Source organism: Hipposideros armiger, unplaced genomic scaffold (assembly GCF_001890085.2).
Source record: "Hipposideros armiger isolate ML-2016 unplaced genomic scaffold, ASM189008v1 scaffold_685, whole genome shotgun sequence".
NCBI lineage: Eukaryota > Metazoa > Chordata > Mammalia > Chiroptera > Hipposideridae > Hipposideros > Hipposideros armiger.
In genome coordinates, this window is record NW_017732035.1 from 925,663 (window position 1) to 939,279 (window position 13,617).

The 13,617-nt window shown below is 57.4% G+C and overlaps 1 protein-coding gene and 1 long non-coding RNA gene across 2 annotated transcripts in view; one reads left to right on the forward strand and one right to left on the reverse strand.

Moving 5' to 3' along the window:
- Positions 1-16: 16 nt before the first annotated feature.
- Positions 17-1,108, forward strand: LOC109373017 (uncharacterized). The gene is made up of 2 exons (XR_002122145.1): positions 17-466; positions 768-1,108. It is a non-coding gene; the product is annotated as an uncharacterized LOC109373017 (long non-coding RNA).
- Positions 1,109-2,426: 1,318 nt separating this feature from the next.
- The window catches only part of TNS3 (tensin 3), a 142,513-nt gene continuing 131,322 nt past the window's right edge, over positions 2,427-13,617 (reverse strand). The window contains exons 25-30 of the mRNA XM_019626569.1: positions 13,480-13,557; positions 12,682-12,759; positions 7,985-8,153; positions 5,922-5,990; positions 5,806-5,832; positions 2,427-4,606 (exon numbers count right to left, since the gene is read on the reverse strand). Of these exons, the coding sequence (XP_019482114.1) occupies positions 4,462-4,606; positions 5,806-5,832; positions 5,922-5,990; positions 7,985-8,153; positions 12,682-12,759; positions 13,480-13,557 (566 nt within the window). The 3' untranslated portion in view covers positions 2,427-4,461. The remainder of the gene's footprint in view (positions 4,607-5,805; positions 5,833-5,921; positions 5,991-7,984; positions 8,154-12,681; positions 12,760-13,479; positions 13,558-13,617) is intronic.

The following is a 13,617-nucleotide window of genomic DNA, read 5'->3' on the forward strand; positions in this document are numbered from 1 at the left end:
CGGGGGGCAGCAGGCGGGAGCCCGCGGCGGGGCGCGCAGGGCCGCCCGGGCGCAGAAAGGACACGGGCTCTGGAACGTGCAGCCTCACGCGGCGCCTGGAGCAAAACCGAACCCCAAAAGGGGCAACGGGAAGGAACGAATTCTCCATTTTCATCCCGCCTGTGCCCCGACAGGCCCGTTTCTGACCCTGAGCATCGTTGTCTGGAAACGGGCACGGGCCGCCTGCCATCGCCACCTCAGCTGTTCGTTTGCCAGCAGCTAAGACCACCGCATTTGTCTGTGCCCTACACGATAGGAGCTGCCCCTGCAGCTATGCGGTGACCAGAAGCCAGTGCCCGTGCCACCGGGGTGACCCATCGTGCCGGCCGCGCAGTCCTGGCGCAGGTGACAGGAGGCACGCCCCCAGCCAGGCCCCCCGGGTGTGCACCCTCCGCTTGAGCCCACCAGCAGGTGCCTGCTGCGCTCGGTAAGCAGCAGGCAGCCAGTGTCGGCTCCCTTGTCTTCACCAACCACTGTCCCGCCGGAACCCAGGTGACCTGACACTGTGCTGTCTGTGACACCGTGCGGTCTCCCCCGAGGGGACGCACCTTGGCGGGGACCCATCCCCGCTCTACAGCTCAGAATACGAGCCGTGTATCCGGTGAAAGTGCCGGGGCCACTGCAGGAAGGGTGCGTTTGGCTGCCGAGCTGGGCGCAGCGCTTGTCAGTTAGATCCTGCTGGTTGCTGGGTGGCTCAGGTTTCCGTCCCCTTCTGTCTGTCTGTCTAGCGGTCCCATCAGCTGCTGAGAAGGTCGTGTCTAGTCCCAAGCGCCACTGTGCCTTTGTCCCTCTCAGCTCAGCTCCACGGCACTTGGCTTCATGCACTGAGACTGGCTTTGGCGCGCACACTTCGGCTGGTTGCATCTTTCCAGCGGATTGATCCTCTTATGATGGCGCCGCGTCCTCCCGTGTCTAGCAATTCTCTTTGCTCTCAAGTGGACTTTACCAGGGATCGATACAGTGGTTTGTTTCTTTACATTAATGTTGGCATGATGTATCTTTTTATATCCTAATTTCAATTTATCGATGTCACTGAATTTGAAACGTCTTGTAAACAGCATATAATTGGGTCGTGTTTTGTTTTAGTTTTGTCTTTTGATTGGCATAGTTCAAATATTTACATTTAAGGTAATTACTAATAAATTAGGGCCACAGTCAGCTACATTATAATTTGTTGTGCCTTGTTTTCCTTTTTCTGTTTTCTTGCCTTCCTGTCGGTTAGTTTTTATGATTCCATTTTGGGGCCCATCACTGAATGATGAACTGGGACATGACGCCCCCACATAGCAGGGGCCTGTCCAGCGACACCTGGTGGCACCGGATCCCCCATAGTCCTCTGGGCCATCGCGACAGACACAGACTGTGTTCCTGGAAAGCACACCCGTGAAGGATGTGGAACCGGTGCCCTGGCCACCGTCACTCCCTTTTGGGACATGAGTCAAGGGTTTTGAGGGCCCAGCGGGGAACCCCCGCTGGACAGGACCCACCCAGCTCCACCTGGCCTCCACACTTGGCCCCACACTGCGTTGTTACAAGCCCACCTTCCCAAAATATGGGTGCGTCCGTCTCCTTGGCGTGTCCCAAGGGTGGAGGGAGGAAGCAGCGCAGGCTCACGGGACGTAGGAAAGCAAGTGAAGCGGGCAGGGGCCGCCAGTGGGGACCCGCACTGCCCGGCCACCCCAAGATGGGCCCACGCACTGCGTGTCTTCTGACCTGGAGCCGACGCAGTCAGAGAGCTTAGGCCACATGAATGGTCACACCTCGGCCCTGAGCCTGGTGATGATGGTGACCTTGTCTGTGCTGGAGCCTGCACCCGGAGAGGGAGGCGGGGCCCGGGGCAGCCCAGTGACCATCCACCCAGTGGGGTCTGGGTGTGACACAGATGCAGGCTGAGGCGTGTCCGGCAACCACCCTGTGTCCTGCAGTGACAGCTGCTCCGAGCTTTAGGACGCACAGGGAAAGAGGGCAGAGGGTCCTCCCATCACCTAACTCAGGAGGGAGTGCCCAACTAGGTGACACCTGGCAAGTCCCATCAGGGGCCCCACAGCAAAACCTGCCAGCACCCACGATCATACCGCACATTATACGAGTAATTGAATTCTTAAAATCCTGAATACAATGTTTCAAAAGTCTCAGGGCAGAACTCTTAAAATATATTCTTGAAGGGAAAACACACCTGAATCCATAAACAATCCCCTTCAAACTCCCCAGAAACACAGACGCATGCACATGTGTATACACACCAGCACACACGTACACACCTGCACATGTACACACACCTGCACACACGTACACACCTGCACACGTACACACACCTGCACACATGTATCACCTGCATACAACCGTCGGGACATGTCCACCCAGCACAAAAACAGATGCCCATCACCCACCATGGTTAATATTTTATTATACTCTGATAGAGATGATATTTAATGGACAGACAAAATGCCTATACAAAGGGTTTATAGAACATTCATTTACAAACTGGATATATCCTTTACAATATAGAAAAGTAAGAACTCCGCTACTGGTTAAGGCCAAGGAGACACGGCAAGGTCTCCGGTGCTGAGGGGACATGGGGGACTGTGACGGGTGTGGCTTAAATGGTTACAGGTTAACACTGGAGGAGCTCAGTGTGTGGTTAGCGAGGGGTCAGTGGGACCCTGGCCATGGCACTGGGGGTGCAGCTCTTGTGAGCACCAAGGTCATGTGGTCTTGTTCCAGGCAATGCACATGGCATGTGTAACATGTAACATAGACGAGGGGCTGTCGTAGCAGCTCCTCGGGCCCTGGGGGCTGGCTTCCCGGTCCCCCCAAGGGAACCATCTGCCTGGAGCAAATCTGATGCCCTGAGCCCCGAGAGGACAGGTTGCAGCGGGCCAGTCAGTGCGGTGCCTCAAGTGCTGGGAGCGGGCGGGAGGCCCTGATGTCCCCACACCTGAGCTCCCCATCCCACCCTCTCGCTTCCCCCCTTCCTTCGTCAGAAAGTAAGGGGTCTGGCCTGCGGCTTTTGGGTCACCCGTAGTGTCAGCCATCTCAGGGTGAGGCGCCGCCCGGGGACACCTTCGACTCCCACAGGGACCAGGACCTCGGGCCTGGGAGGTGCCAGCAGTCTCTTCGCCACACACCATGTGGCAGGAAAGGCCGGTGACCAGGTGTATGCTTGGCACAGAAATCAGGCGCCTGCATTTGGCGCATGGCTAGGAGCTGAACGCGGCCGACCAACTGCTTTCACACGCACAACGCCCATCGCCACCTGAGGTGCCAACCCTGCTCCGGCTGTGTCTCTGACACAACAGAGCGTCCACAAAGCGCACTTTCAAACCCTGGTCTGGTGACCGTCATGGTGATGCCTGGGGCCCGCGGAAAGAGACGGTGACTTAAGTCGATGGGACGTGCAGGGCCATCAGCTCTCCCAAGCCTGTGGCCACGGACGGACCGAGCGACGGGCCTTGGCACCGGCGATCACATCAGCATAAACAGCTCCTGACACCTGCCTGAGGCCGGGCAGACAAGCGCCCTGTGAGGCCCTCACTTCCTCTGCTCCCCTCACTCAGGAGCCCACAAGCCTGGACCAGGAGGAGGGAGCTTCCAAACCTAAGCATGCCCCACCCTTCCAGAACCTTCCTCCCCAGGAAGGATGTCACCGGCAGCCTGGAAACGACAGACCAGCGGCCAAGCGCTGGTCAGGCCGCTGGAGGCAAAGTCACACTCTGTTGACAGCTCGCGCGGGAGCTGGTCCGCAGTGCCGCCCTCGGTCCTGGTGCCCCCGACACCGGCGGGACATGGCACTGGCACACCAGCATGGGCAGCAGTGGCAAATCGTGACCATAAATAATTTGGCAAAAGTAAAACAGAAATTCTGTGGAAATGACATCTGACTTCCGTCTTCTCCAATTCTCTCGCGTTCCAGCGCCCCTTTCAGACTCCAAGTGGGGGTGGCGCTGAGGCCATCACCAGGCCGGGGTGGGGCTTTCTGACCCAGGGGGACACCTCGTCCTCACAGCCCATCGCGCCGTCCCCTCGCTTGTGCCCCAGTGTTCCAGAAGGGCCTGCCCTGCACGAGCCTTCATCACACAGGCGTCCCCTCAGGTTAATGGCATCACTGCTGTGGGAGGACAGAGGCCACGACAGAGAGGGCTGGGCGTCCTCCCTTCCCAGAAGCCAGCACGCAAGAGCATGGGATCCCATGTCTGCTCGCACGGTCCTTTCCGGCGGGCAGCCCAAGGGGGCGACCAGGTGCCCGGAAAGCGCTGGGGTGCAGAAGTGTGGGCGCGGCTCCTCTGGGGAAGGGTGCTGAGCTGCTTGCTTTTGGGGATGGGGTGGGAGGGGCCCCTTCCCCTGGGACAGGAATGTCAGGGCCACAGTCGGTGACACAGTGGGGCCGCCCCAGCCCCTCTGCCACCTCTGGCTGTGAGGGGCTCAGATCTTCTTAGGGGATCCGATCATGACCTTGGACACGAAGTTGACAATGGCACTGGCGGGTTGCTCGGGGTCGTGCTCTGCAAACAGGTGGCACACGTTGTCTGTGGCACTGCCCTGCTTCCGGGCCACAAACCCGAAGACTCTGCAAAGGACAGTAGGGTCAGTGCACCAATGTCCTGACCTGCAAGGCGCGAGTGGGGACTCACAGCCCGGCCTCCTCCTGCCACCTACGCCTGCCAGGGCCCCGCGCCTTGTGGGACACCTGCCAGCGTCCTCTGCGCCTTCACCCTGCTGTGGCAGGACGCTAATGCTCCGCCTTGCAGGTGAGAGCCGCCTGCTCCGGTCTGGGACCGGAGGAGTCACAGCCACATCTCCACGCCCGGCCTGAGGCCTGCAGACACCTGTCAGGGTGGGTGGCCGAGCCCAGTCCCCAGTGCCCTCAGGGAGGACCCGGCTGCCCCTGGGGGTCAGATCACACCCCCACACACACACAGGGCAGAGTCTCCCCTGGGGCCTCGTGTGCCTGCGTCATCACGACACACAGCTGAGGGGCTGTGCAAACCACAGCATGTCCAATTATTCCTCTTAGAAGAATCGAAGCCATTATCTGAACAGGTTTCCAGGAGCTGGGAACTGACACAGTGACTGCCGGGTGCCCAGTCCCTGCAAAGCCTTTCTCCTCCCTCTCAGAGAGATGAAGGATTGTTTTGTTTAAGTTTAGTGGTTTCCACACCACGGAAGGGATTAGCTGAGGGCGTTCACGTCACACACATTCCATGTGGCTGGAGGCACTGCCAGCCCTGCAGCCAGAGCCCAGGGCTCGGCCATGCCAGGGACCCGGCCACGCCTCTGAGCACTAGGTCAGAGCCCAGGACAAAGGGGCGAGGAGAACAGAAGTGCTGGGAAAGGACCCGTGACTCTGCCTTCCTGGCACTCTGCGGGAGGTGATGCGGGCCGCAGACAATCCCAGGCAGCCCGGCCGCCGGAGCCTGGCTGGCCCCAGAGCGCGGGGCCAGGAGGCGCGTCCCTCTGCATCTGAAGATGCTCGTGCCCCTCCCCCTGTGCCCACGCGCACAGCTGTTCCTTCTCACACCGACCCCACGGCTGCAGCCCCATTGTCCTGCGCCACCTGCTTCCTGCTTCCGTGTCACTCCGGGGACCGAAGGCGAACACCGCGCGCTCTCAGAGCAGGCAGACCCGCCGGCCCGGGCGCGACCAGAGCGCCTCCGCTTTGGGAAAGCAAAACCCAAACCCACTGACATCGCTGTCACATCCTTACGAGGACCTTTCGGAAGTTTGGGCCCGAGTTCCCCGGGGGAGCTCAGGGCGCAGGCAGCTCACCTGGAGCAAAGGCCGTCCGCCATCCACCTTGCGAAGCAGAGAAAAAAGAAAGAGTCACGTTACCGTCGCCACCGCCTCAAAGGGCGCAGGCCGCGCACCGCGCGCTCGGGTCTTACTTGCGGTCCTGAGGGTCCAACGCACAGAAGATGACGCTGCTCACGGGGTAGTGCCTCCGGAAGAAGAGCCTGTCGGACACGGGTGGGGGGCACCGTGAGGCCCTGGGTGGGCTCCCCACGCGGACGCTGCGGGGGCGGGGCCGTCCGCGCTTTAACCGGGTTTGGAGGGTAGAGCAGAGCGAGCAGCACATGCACTGGGGAGGGCCGGCTCGCGGGAAGAAAACTGTCGCCGCGTGAGGAGAAGCGCAGCGCGTGGCAGATGGGACCAAACCGAGGAGCCTGCCTGCCCTGGCCAGGGACCCGCCCACCGTCTCCAGCCTGACTTTCCTCGCCCGTGGAAAGGGCGTCCAGCCTGCTGGGCCAGCACGGTCACTGGTGGAACCACCAGAGGACCCCTCTGTCCCTGGTCCCGGTTCACGTCATGGCATCATTTGTTTCACCTGCCAGTGTCCCCCACCCCTGCTCCTTGGAGCGCCACCCGCCCCAGGTCCACATGGTCAGGAGACCGCACACACGTGTGCAGCTGGGCCCGTCCCTCCTCCTGGGAGAGGCTGCACCCCAGACATTGGTGGCTTTGCTCCTGACACAGGAAGAAAGGAGGAGACAGAGAGGCCAGCGCACAGGAAAGGCACAGGCCTGGACACGGTCCAGTCGGGGGCCCTGAGGAGCCCTTTAATGTGGGTGATCGGGGAGGGTACAGCCTCCTGTCAAGCCCCAGTCAGGCTGAATTTGAATTCTGTGTCTTGCAACAGGACAGATCCTGAATGCCATGGACATGCTCCCCCGCCCCCCACACACACACCTCCGCAGGGTTTATAAGGACTCGGGAAATCAGAGATCAGAAAAACGCAGGTGGCAGGAGCCAGGGGACAAGCGGGCAGGAACCGCCACACTCCCCGCCATGTCTGCCCTTCAGCTGTGCTGGGCACCTGCCACGTGCTCACTTCACTCCAGTCACTAAAATCCCAAGACCGTGACTTTGATGCAGAAAGATGAGGAAACGGAGGGTCATGGGGGGAAGGACCTGCCGACGGTCCCCTCCCTGGTGAGTGGCCGGGGCAAAGGCACCTAGATCTAAGGATCGAGGCTCACGGCCCCCGCCATGCCCCTGTCCTGAGCTGGAGAAGGGTTATGGGTGAAACCCTCCAACCTGCTTCGCCATAACAGCAGTGGGTGGAAGGTTCTGTTCAGAGACCCCACCCTCCCTTAGAGACTAGCCCCAGAGCCGCCTGAGGAGTGGGGGGGCTGCACAGGAAGAGCCTGGGTCGCCGGTCTGAGCCCGCTGGCTGGTGCCCAGGAGGCTCCTGCCGGCTGTCTGTCCGGTGAACGGTGCCGTATCGGTCACGTCAGGCTGTTTCCTGACACATCAGTAATGACTGCGCCGGAGGTGCCTTGGATCCTGCGCTCAAAGCCTCCGCTGGCGGGAGGGACACCCCTGCCAGTGTTCTGTCTGGCACCTGACACAGCTCAGGCGGGGCCACGAAGGGCCCCTGGGCCACCTGCTCCGCAGAATCAGACACGGGCTGCTCTGACGGAAGTGGCTTGAAACTGAACCATCATCTACTATCTGGACAGTCACACAGAACATGGTGATAATAACTTATTAATATTGATTCGTTTATGTGATTATGTAACAATTACATTATATAGACACTGAAAGGATATCTAGCAAGGTCACACTATCACCTGACCCAGCACCACCACCAGTTAGAAGTGATATGGATTCTATCACTCTCAGAGTATTTTTTACAGAAATGGCTTAAAAGATTTTGCATTTGTAAATTACCCAGGTGTGTGCATAATGTTTGATTTTACTGATTCTTTAGAAAAAGCATTTGGGCCCCACATTAACAGCCTACAGGTGGGGGCCTGGACCCCTCTGATGGAAGGAAGACAGGCAGATGGATCGCTAGAGCCCAAGAGCCCCGCCCCGCGCGGCCCCGCCCCGCAGCCCCGCCCCTTGCGGCGCTCCCCGAGCCGCGGCCAGTTTGGCGCTTGCCCCGCGCGTGACCCGGTGTTTGCCTGCCCGCAGCCCCGCCCCGTGCAGCCCCGCCCACACTCACTTCCTCTGATTGTCCGTCAGGGTGACGCCCTGGGCCGACACCTTGAAGTGAACCACGGTGCACAGGGGTGGTGGCTGCTGGACCAGGGTGATGCTCAGAGCCTTCTGGATGGCTTGGTGGCCTGTGAGGGACTCCATGTCCACGGAGTTGAGGTACCACACGTTGCAGGCTGCGGACGAGGGAAGCAGACGTTTAGTTGCCAACGGTGGCCCTGGGGTTCACCAACGGCTTGCACCTGTGGCCTGTGCCAGGTGCACCTGATGCAAAGGCCCTTTGCCCCTAACTCTGAGGTGTGGAAACTGGGTGACCCAGAGACACTTGCCCCAAGGCCAACACGGAGAATAAATGCACCACTGGTGCCCTGGGGACCCTCCCGGTAACCCCAGGACGAGCGTTCACCCTGTTGCGCCATTTGCGTCTGGCGTCTCCATGTGAGGCTGGGGGGACAAGAGTCCAACCATGACTGGAGTTCAGGACGCGTCCGAGAGGGGAGCGTGTGGCCCGGACCCATCACCGCCCTGCTCGGAGCTCAGAGTGGAGACCGATGACTGGCCGGCCCAGAGCTCAGTGCCTGCAGAGCTGCGACAGACCAGGTGCTTCTGTGAAACCTGGTGTCAGCCAGGATGGCCGTCCTGGGCCAGGACTCAGGAGGGTCAGGAGAGCCGCCTGCACCTGCTAAGCTATAGGTCTTGCTTCTGAGAGGACGGAAAAGGACACACGCCACGACCATGTGAGGCCGCCGAGCTGGAGAAGAGGCGGAGCCACACAACATTATGGCGAGAAAAGTTGGGACAAGTTGTGTCCAAACAGGGGAGGGGCTGAGTCAGCCCCTCAGTGGAGCACCAAGCAACCAGCACGTGGTGAGCATGGAAATTGTACAGCAACGTGGAGCATGTTCGTGGCGATGCGGAAGCAGAATAAAGCCGTGTCTGAGCTACGGTTGAAACAGTAAAATGAACAGTGTGCGTGCGCAGGGAGGACTTGGAAGGGCGGCCGGAGAGCTCGAGGCTCTGTGGTTTAGGAGAGCGAAGGCTCCGCGTCTGATTCACTAGTCCCACTGTCATGCTAACCAGGCAGTTACAAAGGAGGAAGAGAGAAACTTGTGACCTAACTTCAGTGGAATCCCACAAAGCTGGCACAGCCTGCGCGGGGCGCACAGTGGCAGCCACGGGCTGCCTGACCCCGGCAGCGTCACATGCGGCCTTGCCGGGAAGCAGCAGCACTCTGCTTGGGGCACCTCTCTCTCCATTGGCAGCTATGCTGTCACTCTGCTCAGCACAGAAGGGGCACTGCCCTCCACAGCAGCTGTGCTGAGCACACGTCAGCCCCCGAGTCTCTACTGTCCAGCAGCAGAGAGGTGGGCCTGAGGGTCCCTGCTGTGTCTGTCCTGCCAGGCCAGGCCCAGGACATCCAGATTCATGAGGCAAGTGCTCTTGTCCAGGGAGTTAGAGCCGTGATGCCTGGTGTGACTGGATGACACAGCACCCACAAACCCCCAGCGTGAGGCACTGCATGGCACTGGCTGGGCTACTCCAGGAAAGCAATTTGCCAGCATGGGACAAATGTGCAGGGTCCAGAGGCTGTCACCCAGTCCTACCCTCTGGGAATGTGGGGTCCTAAGGTGACCCAGAATCCAGAATCAAGAAAAGAAGGAAGGAAGGAAGGTGGCCTCCCAAGCACATTCGGGGCTTGGGGATGCTAGAAACAAGCTAGACGAACAACCACAAAAGCTGCGGCGCACGACTGAACAGTCACTCAGCCGCTGACCATGACAGAGATCTACAGGGTATTTGCAAAACCGCAGCTGAGCTTCTCACGCTACGAGAGATAAGGAACGGCACTCAGTGTCTGCCTGGGGGTGACAGGTCTCTGAGTAATCCAGTCTCCCGTGCTTTTCTGCGTCTTCCTTTCTTTAACTTAAAGAACACACATTACTTTTATAAAGAAAATACACTACAAACGGTAAGGTAAAACCACAGCCCTAAGACTTGTGGGAAGTCTGCCAGGAGTCTGGTAAAAATGCCTTTCTTTTTAGGACGACACTGCATTCTTCTGCTTCAACAGGAACCAATTAAGAATGGAGACTAAAAACATACACGGGATTGTTTTAGAGACTGGACACACTCACAATCGGTTTCAAATGAAACGGATTAACTGAAGAGCTCTGAAAGCTTGTGCCTCATGCTGTGCGCGGTCCAGCCCTGCCGACAGTCTGTCTGGGGCTCCCCACTTACGAGGAAGCTAGACCAGCGAGTCCCAAAGCATGGTCAAGTCCAGAGGTCCAGGGATCTACGTGAATTGGGACAGCAAATGACATGTGGCTTAAGAAAAAAACCTCAATTTCTTTGCAGCGATCAGAGGTCAGACCATCTGACACCTCCCAGCCGGGGTTGCTCTGGACTTGTGTAAACGACCTTGAACTCCCGGAAGGTAGCTGCTTCCGGAAGGTAGCTGGGGCTGCTCTGCAGTGGCCTCGCTCTCTGGGACACCTGTCTGTTGCCTTATCTTGGGAGCCGTGAAGGTGGCTGGACAGAAATTCCTACCTTCCGATGTGTTCTAGAACCAAGAGATTTTTGAAGGATGTAAACTCCACCCATGCATAATTTAACTCTATGTAAATGCCCACCTCAGATGGTTAAAAAGACCCCAGGTTCTTACTAGAGTCCTGACCCTCGGAAGGCCCACCCTTTAGAGAAACAAAACACTTGCAGTTATTGCTATGTGCTATGTGTGATTTAGAAACATGATAACATGACTTAGAAATGATAAGCCAGAAGAGAAGGCTTTAGTATCTAAAAGTAAGACTGTTTCGGTTGACCTGGCCATGGCTGACTCGTCCACTGTCCCATTAACTCTGCATCTACTGGAAAATGTTAAATAACAGTGATGGTGAAATAGACAAACAGATCCATGGGACAGAACAGAGAGCCCAGGAACAGACCCCATAAACGGAGTCAACTGATCTTTGACAAAGGGACAAAGGCAACACAATAGAGCAAAGACACTCTTTTCAGGAACGATGCTGGAACAACTTGACATCCACAAGCCAAAATGAATCTAGACACAGACTCCACGCCCTTCTCAAACACTCACTCAAAATGGACCACAGGTCTAAATGTAAAATGCAAACTATAAACCTCCAAGAAGACAACCCAGGAGGAAATCTAGACGGCCGTGGGTTTGGTGATGGTGTTTTAGATACAATACAAAAGGCACGATCCGTGAAGGAAATAAGGGATAGAGTGTATTTAATTAAAATTTAAAAATTCTGCTCTGCGAGAAACACTGTCAAGAGAATGAGAAGACAAGCCACAGACTGGGAGAAAATGTTTGCAAAACACAACTGATGAAGGACTGTTATCCAAAATACAAAGAACTCTTAAAACTTAACAGTAAGAAAACAAACAGCCTGATTAAAAAATGGACCAAAGGCCTTACCAGATGGCAAGTAAGCTCTGAGAAGATGCTCCCATCACATGTCATCGGGAAATGCAAACTAAATCAGCAATGAGGCACCACCGCTCACCTATCAGAACACGGGCCACCCCACACGGCGGCCAGGACGTGGCGCCCCGGGGATCACTCGTTCCCGGTGGGGATGCACACCGGCGCGGCCACTTTGGAGACGGTCTGCAGTTTCTTACAACGTTACACACACTCTCACCATACAATCCAGCGCTCCCGCTCCTTGGTATTTACTGAAGCGGATGGAAACGTGTGTCCACACAAAAGCCTGCACACAGATGTTTATAGCAGCGCTGTTCATAACTGCCCAAGCTTGGAAGCCACCTAGACGTCCTTCAGTAGGTGACGGGTAAATAAACTGTGTGCCCCCAGACAGTCGGTCACCACTCAGTGCTAAGAAGACATGAGCTGTGAAGTCACAGAAAGACACGCGGGAGCCTTCCATGCACGTCACTAGGTGACAGAAGCCAGTCTGAAAAGGCTGTTCACTGTTGGCTCAACTCTGTGATATTCTGGAAAAGGCAAAACTATGGAGACAGGAAAAGGTCAGTGGTTGCCAGGGGCTGGGGGGAGGGATGAACGGAGCACAGGGGTTTAGGGCCGTGAAAACACCCCGTGAGACACTAGTGGTGGACATGTCATTAGACATCTGTCCAGCCCACAGAAGATACAACACCAAGAGTGACCCTAATGCAAAATGGGGACTCTGGGTGATAACAACGTCAATTTGGTTCATCCTTGTGACAAATGTCCCATCTGGTAGGAGGTGTGGACAGCGGGGAGGCTGTGCATGTGGGGGGCAGGCAGAGGGGACACTGGAAGTCTGTACATTCACTTCAGTTTTGCTGTAAAGCTAAACCCTCTTTAAAAAATAAAGTCTATTAATAAGAAAGAGAAAAGCGCCCTGGAGAGCCTGCTGTCTGGGGGGCTGTGTCACCCTGGGGTGCGTGGGTCACCCGTTGGCTCATGTCGATGACCGAGTCACATCGTCTAGACGTTTACACTGAGGGCTGAAGGGCAGGTCACCCACATCCTGTCTGTTTCCCCAAACTAAACACGGGGCTTGAGGTTCATTCCACTGACTTTGAGTCAGAGGGACATTTCCAGCGCGTGGAGCCCGCCCCTGCAGCTCTCACAGGAAAGGAAACCTTCAAACACAGCAGGAGAGGAAGCAGCTGGGGAGGGTGGAGGCGTGTCACTGGATGCCACGGGGACAAGGAAGCGTGACTGACCTGCCCCCTGCTTCAGCAGCTCAGCAGCGGAGTTGGCGGCCGTCTGGGGCGAGCTTTCTGCTATTTCCTCCAGCGGGTCTGCAGGAAGGAGCGAGAAAAGAGAGGTGAGCACGGCTGGTAGAAAAGCAGCCTCCTCGCAGTGCGACACTGGTCACTGAATTCACACGTGGTGACAGCAGAGCAGCCCGCGCAAGTGCCATCATATCCTTCGCAAAGGCTGGGATGACAGAGTCCAGCAAATATTTTCCTGGCCTCTGAATTAATTGATGTGAACAAATGAATTATAAGAAGGAACCCACATGGACCTGCAGTGTGAATAGCTCTTTCTGGAGTAAACTGTGTGAAGCCAACTCTGCGGACGGAGCTGGGCCCTAAGATCCAATTGCACGTCATGCCGTGAGCGTTACTTGTTTTTAACATGTTATTACGGCTGCTTTCGATCAACCACAGCGGCGAAGGGGAAGTGTGCCCAGCGCCCAGCGCCGCATGTCGGCATTCTGTCGTCACAGATATGTGTGTGTGTGTGGCCTGAAGGCCTCTCGCTCAGGCGTTCTACATTTAAGAGCTGCAGAGTCTCCGCTCAGAGAAACCCGTCACAAAGCCCAGGCTGTGACGACGGGACCCCTGCCCGGGCTGGGGTGCAACAGGCGGCCTCCTCTGCCCTGGCCTCGGGGTTTACCCACGGAGCACAAGACAGGGAAACCCTTTCTGTGCGCCTCTCGCTGGACCGGTGTGGCCGGCACTCGGCAGGCGACCCCACTCACACGGCCAGCGGCCCGACCGCGGCCGCACACGTACCTCTGTCTGGAATGAGCAGCTTGCAGGGCAGGGCCAAGGCCGTGATAGAATGCTGACACACCAGGGCCGTCAGGCTCCCTGCAAAACGCAGCAGCAGACGAGCGTTAGGACGCTGTCACTCGCCGGTGTCCCCTGAAG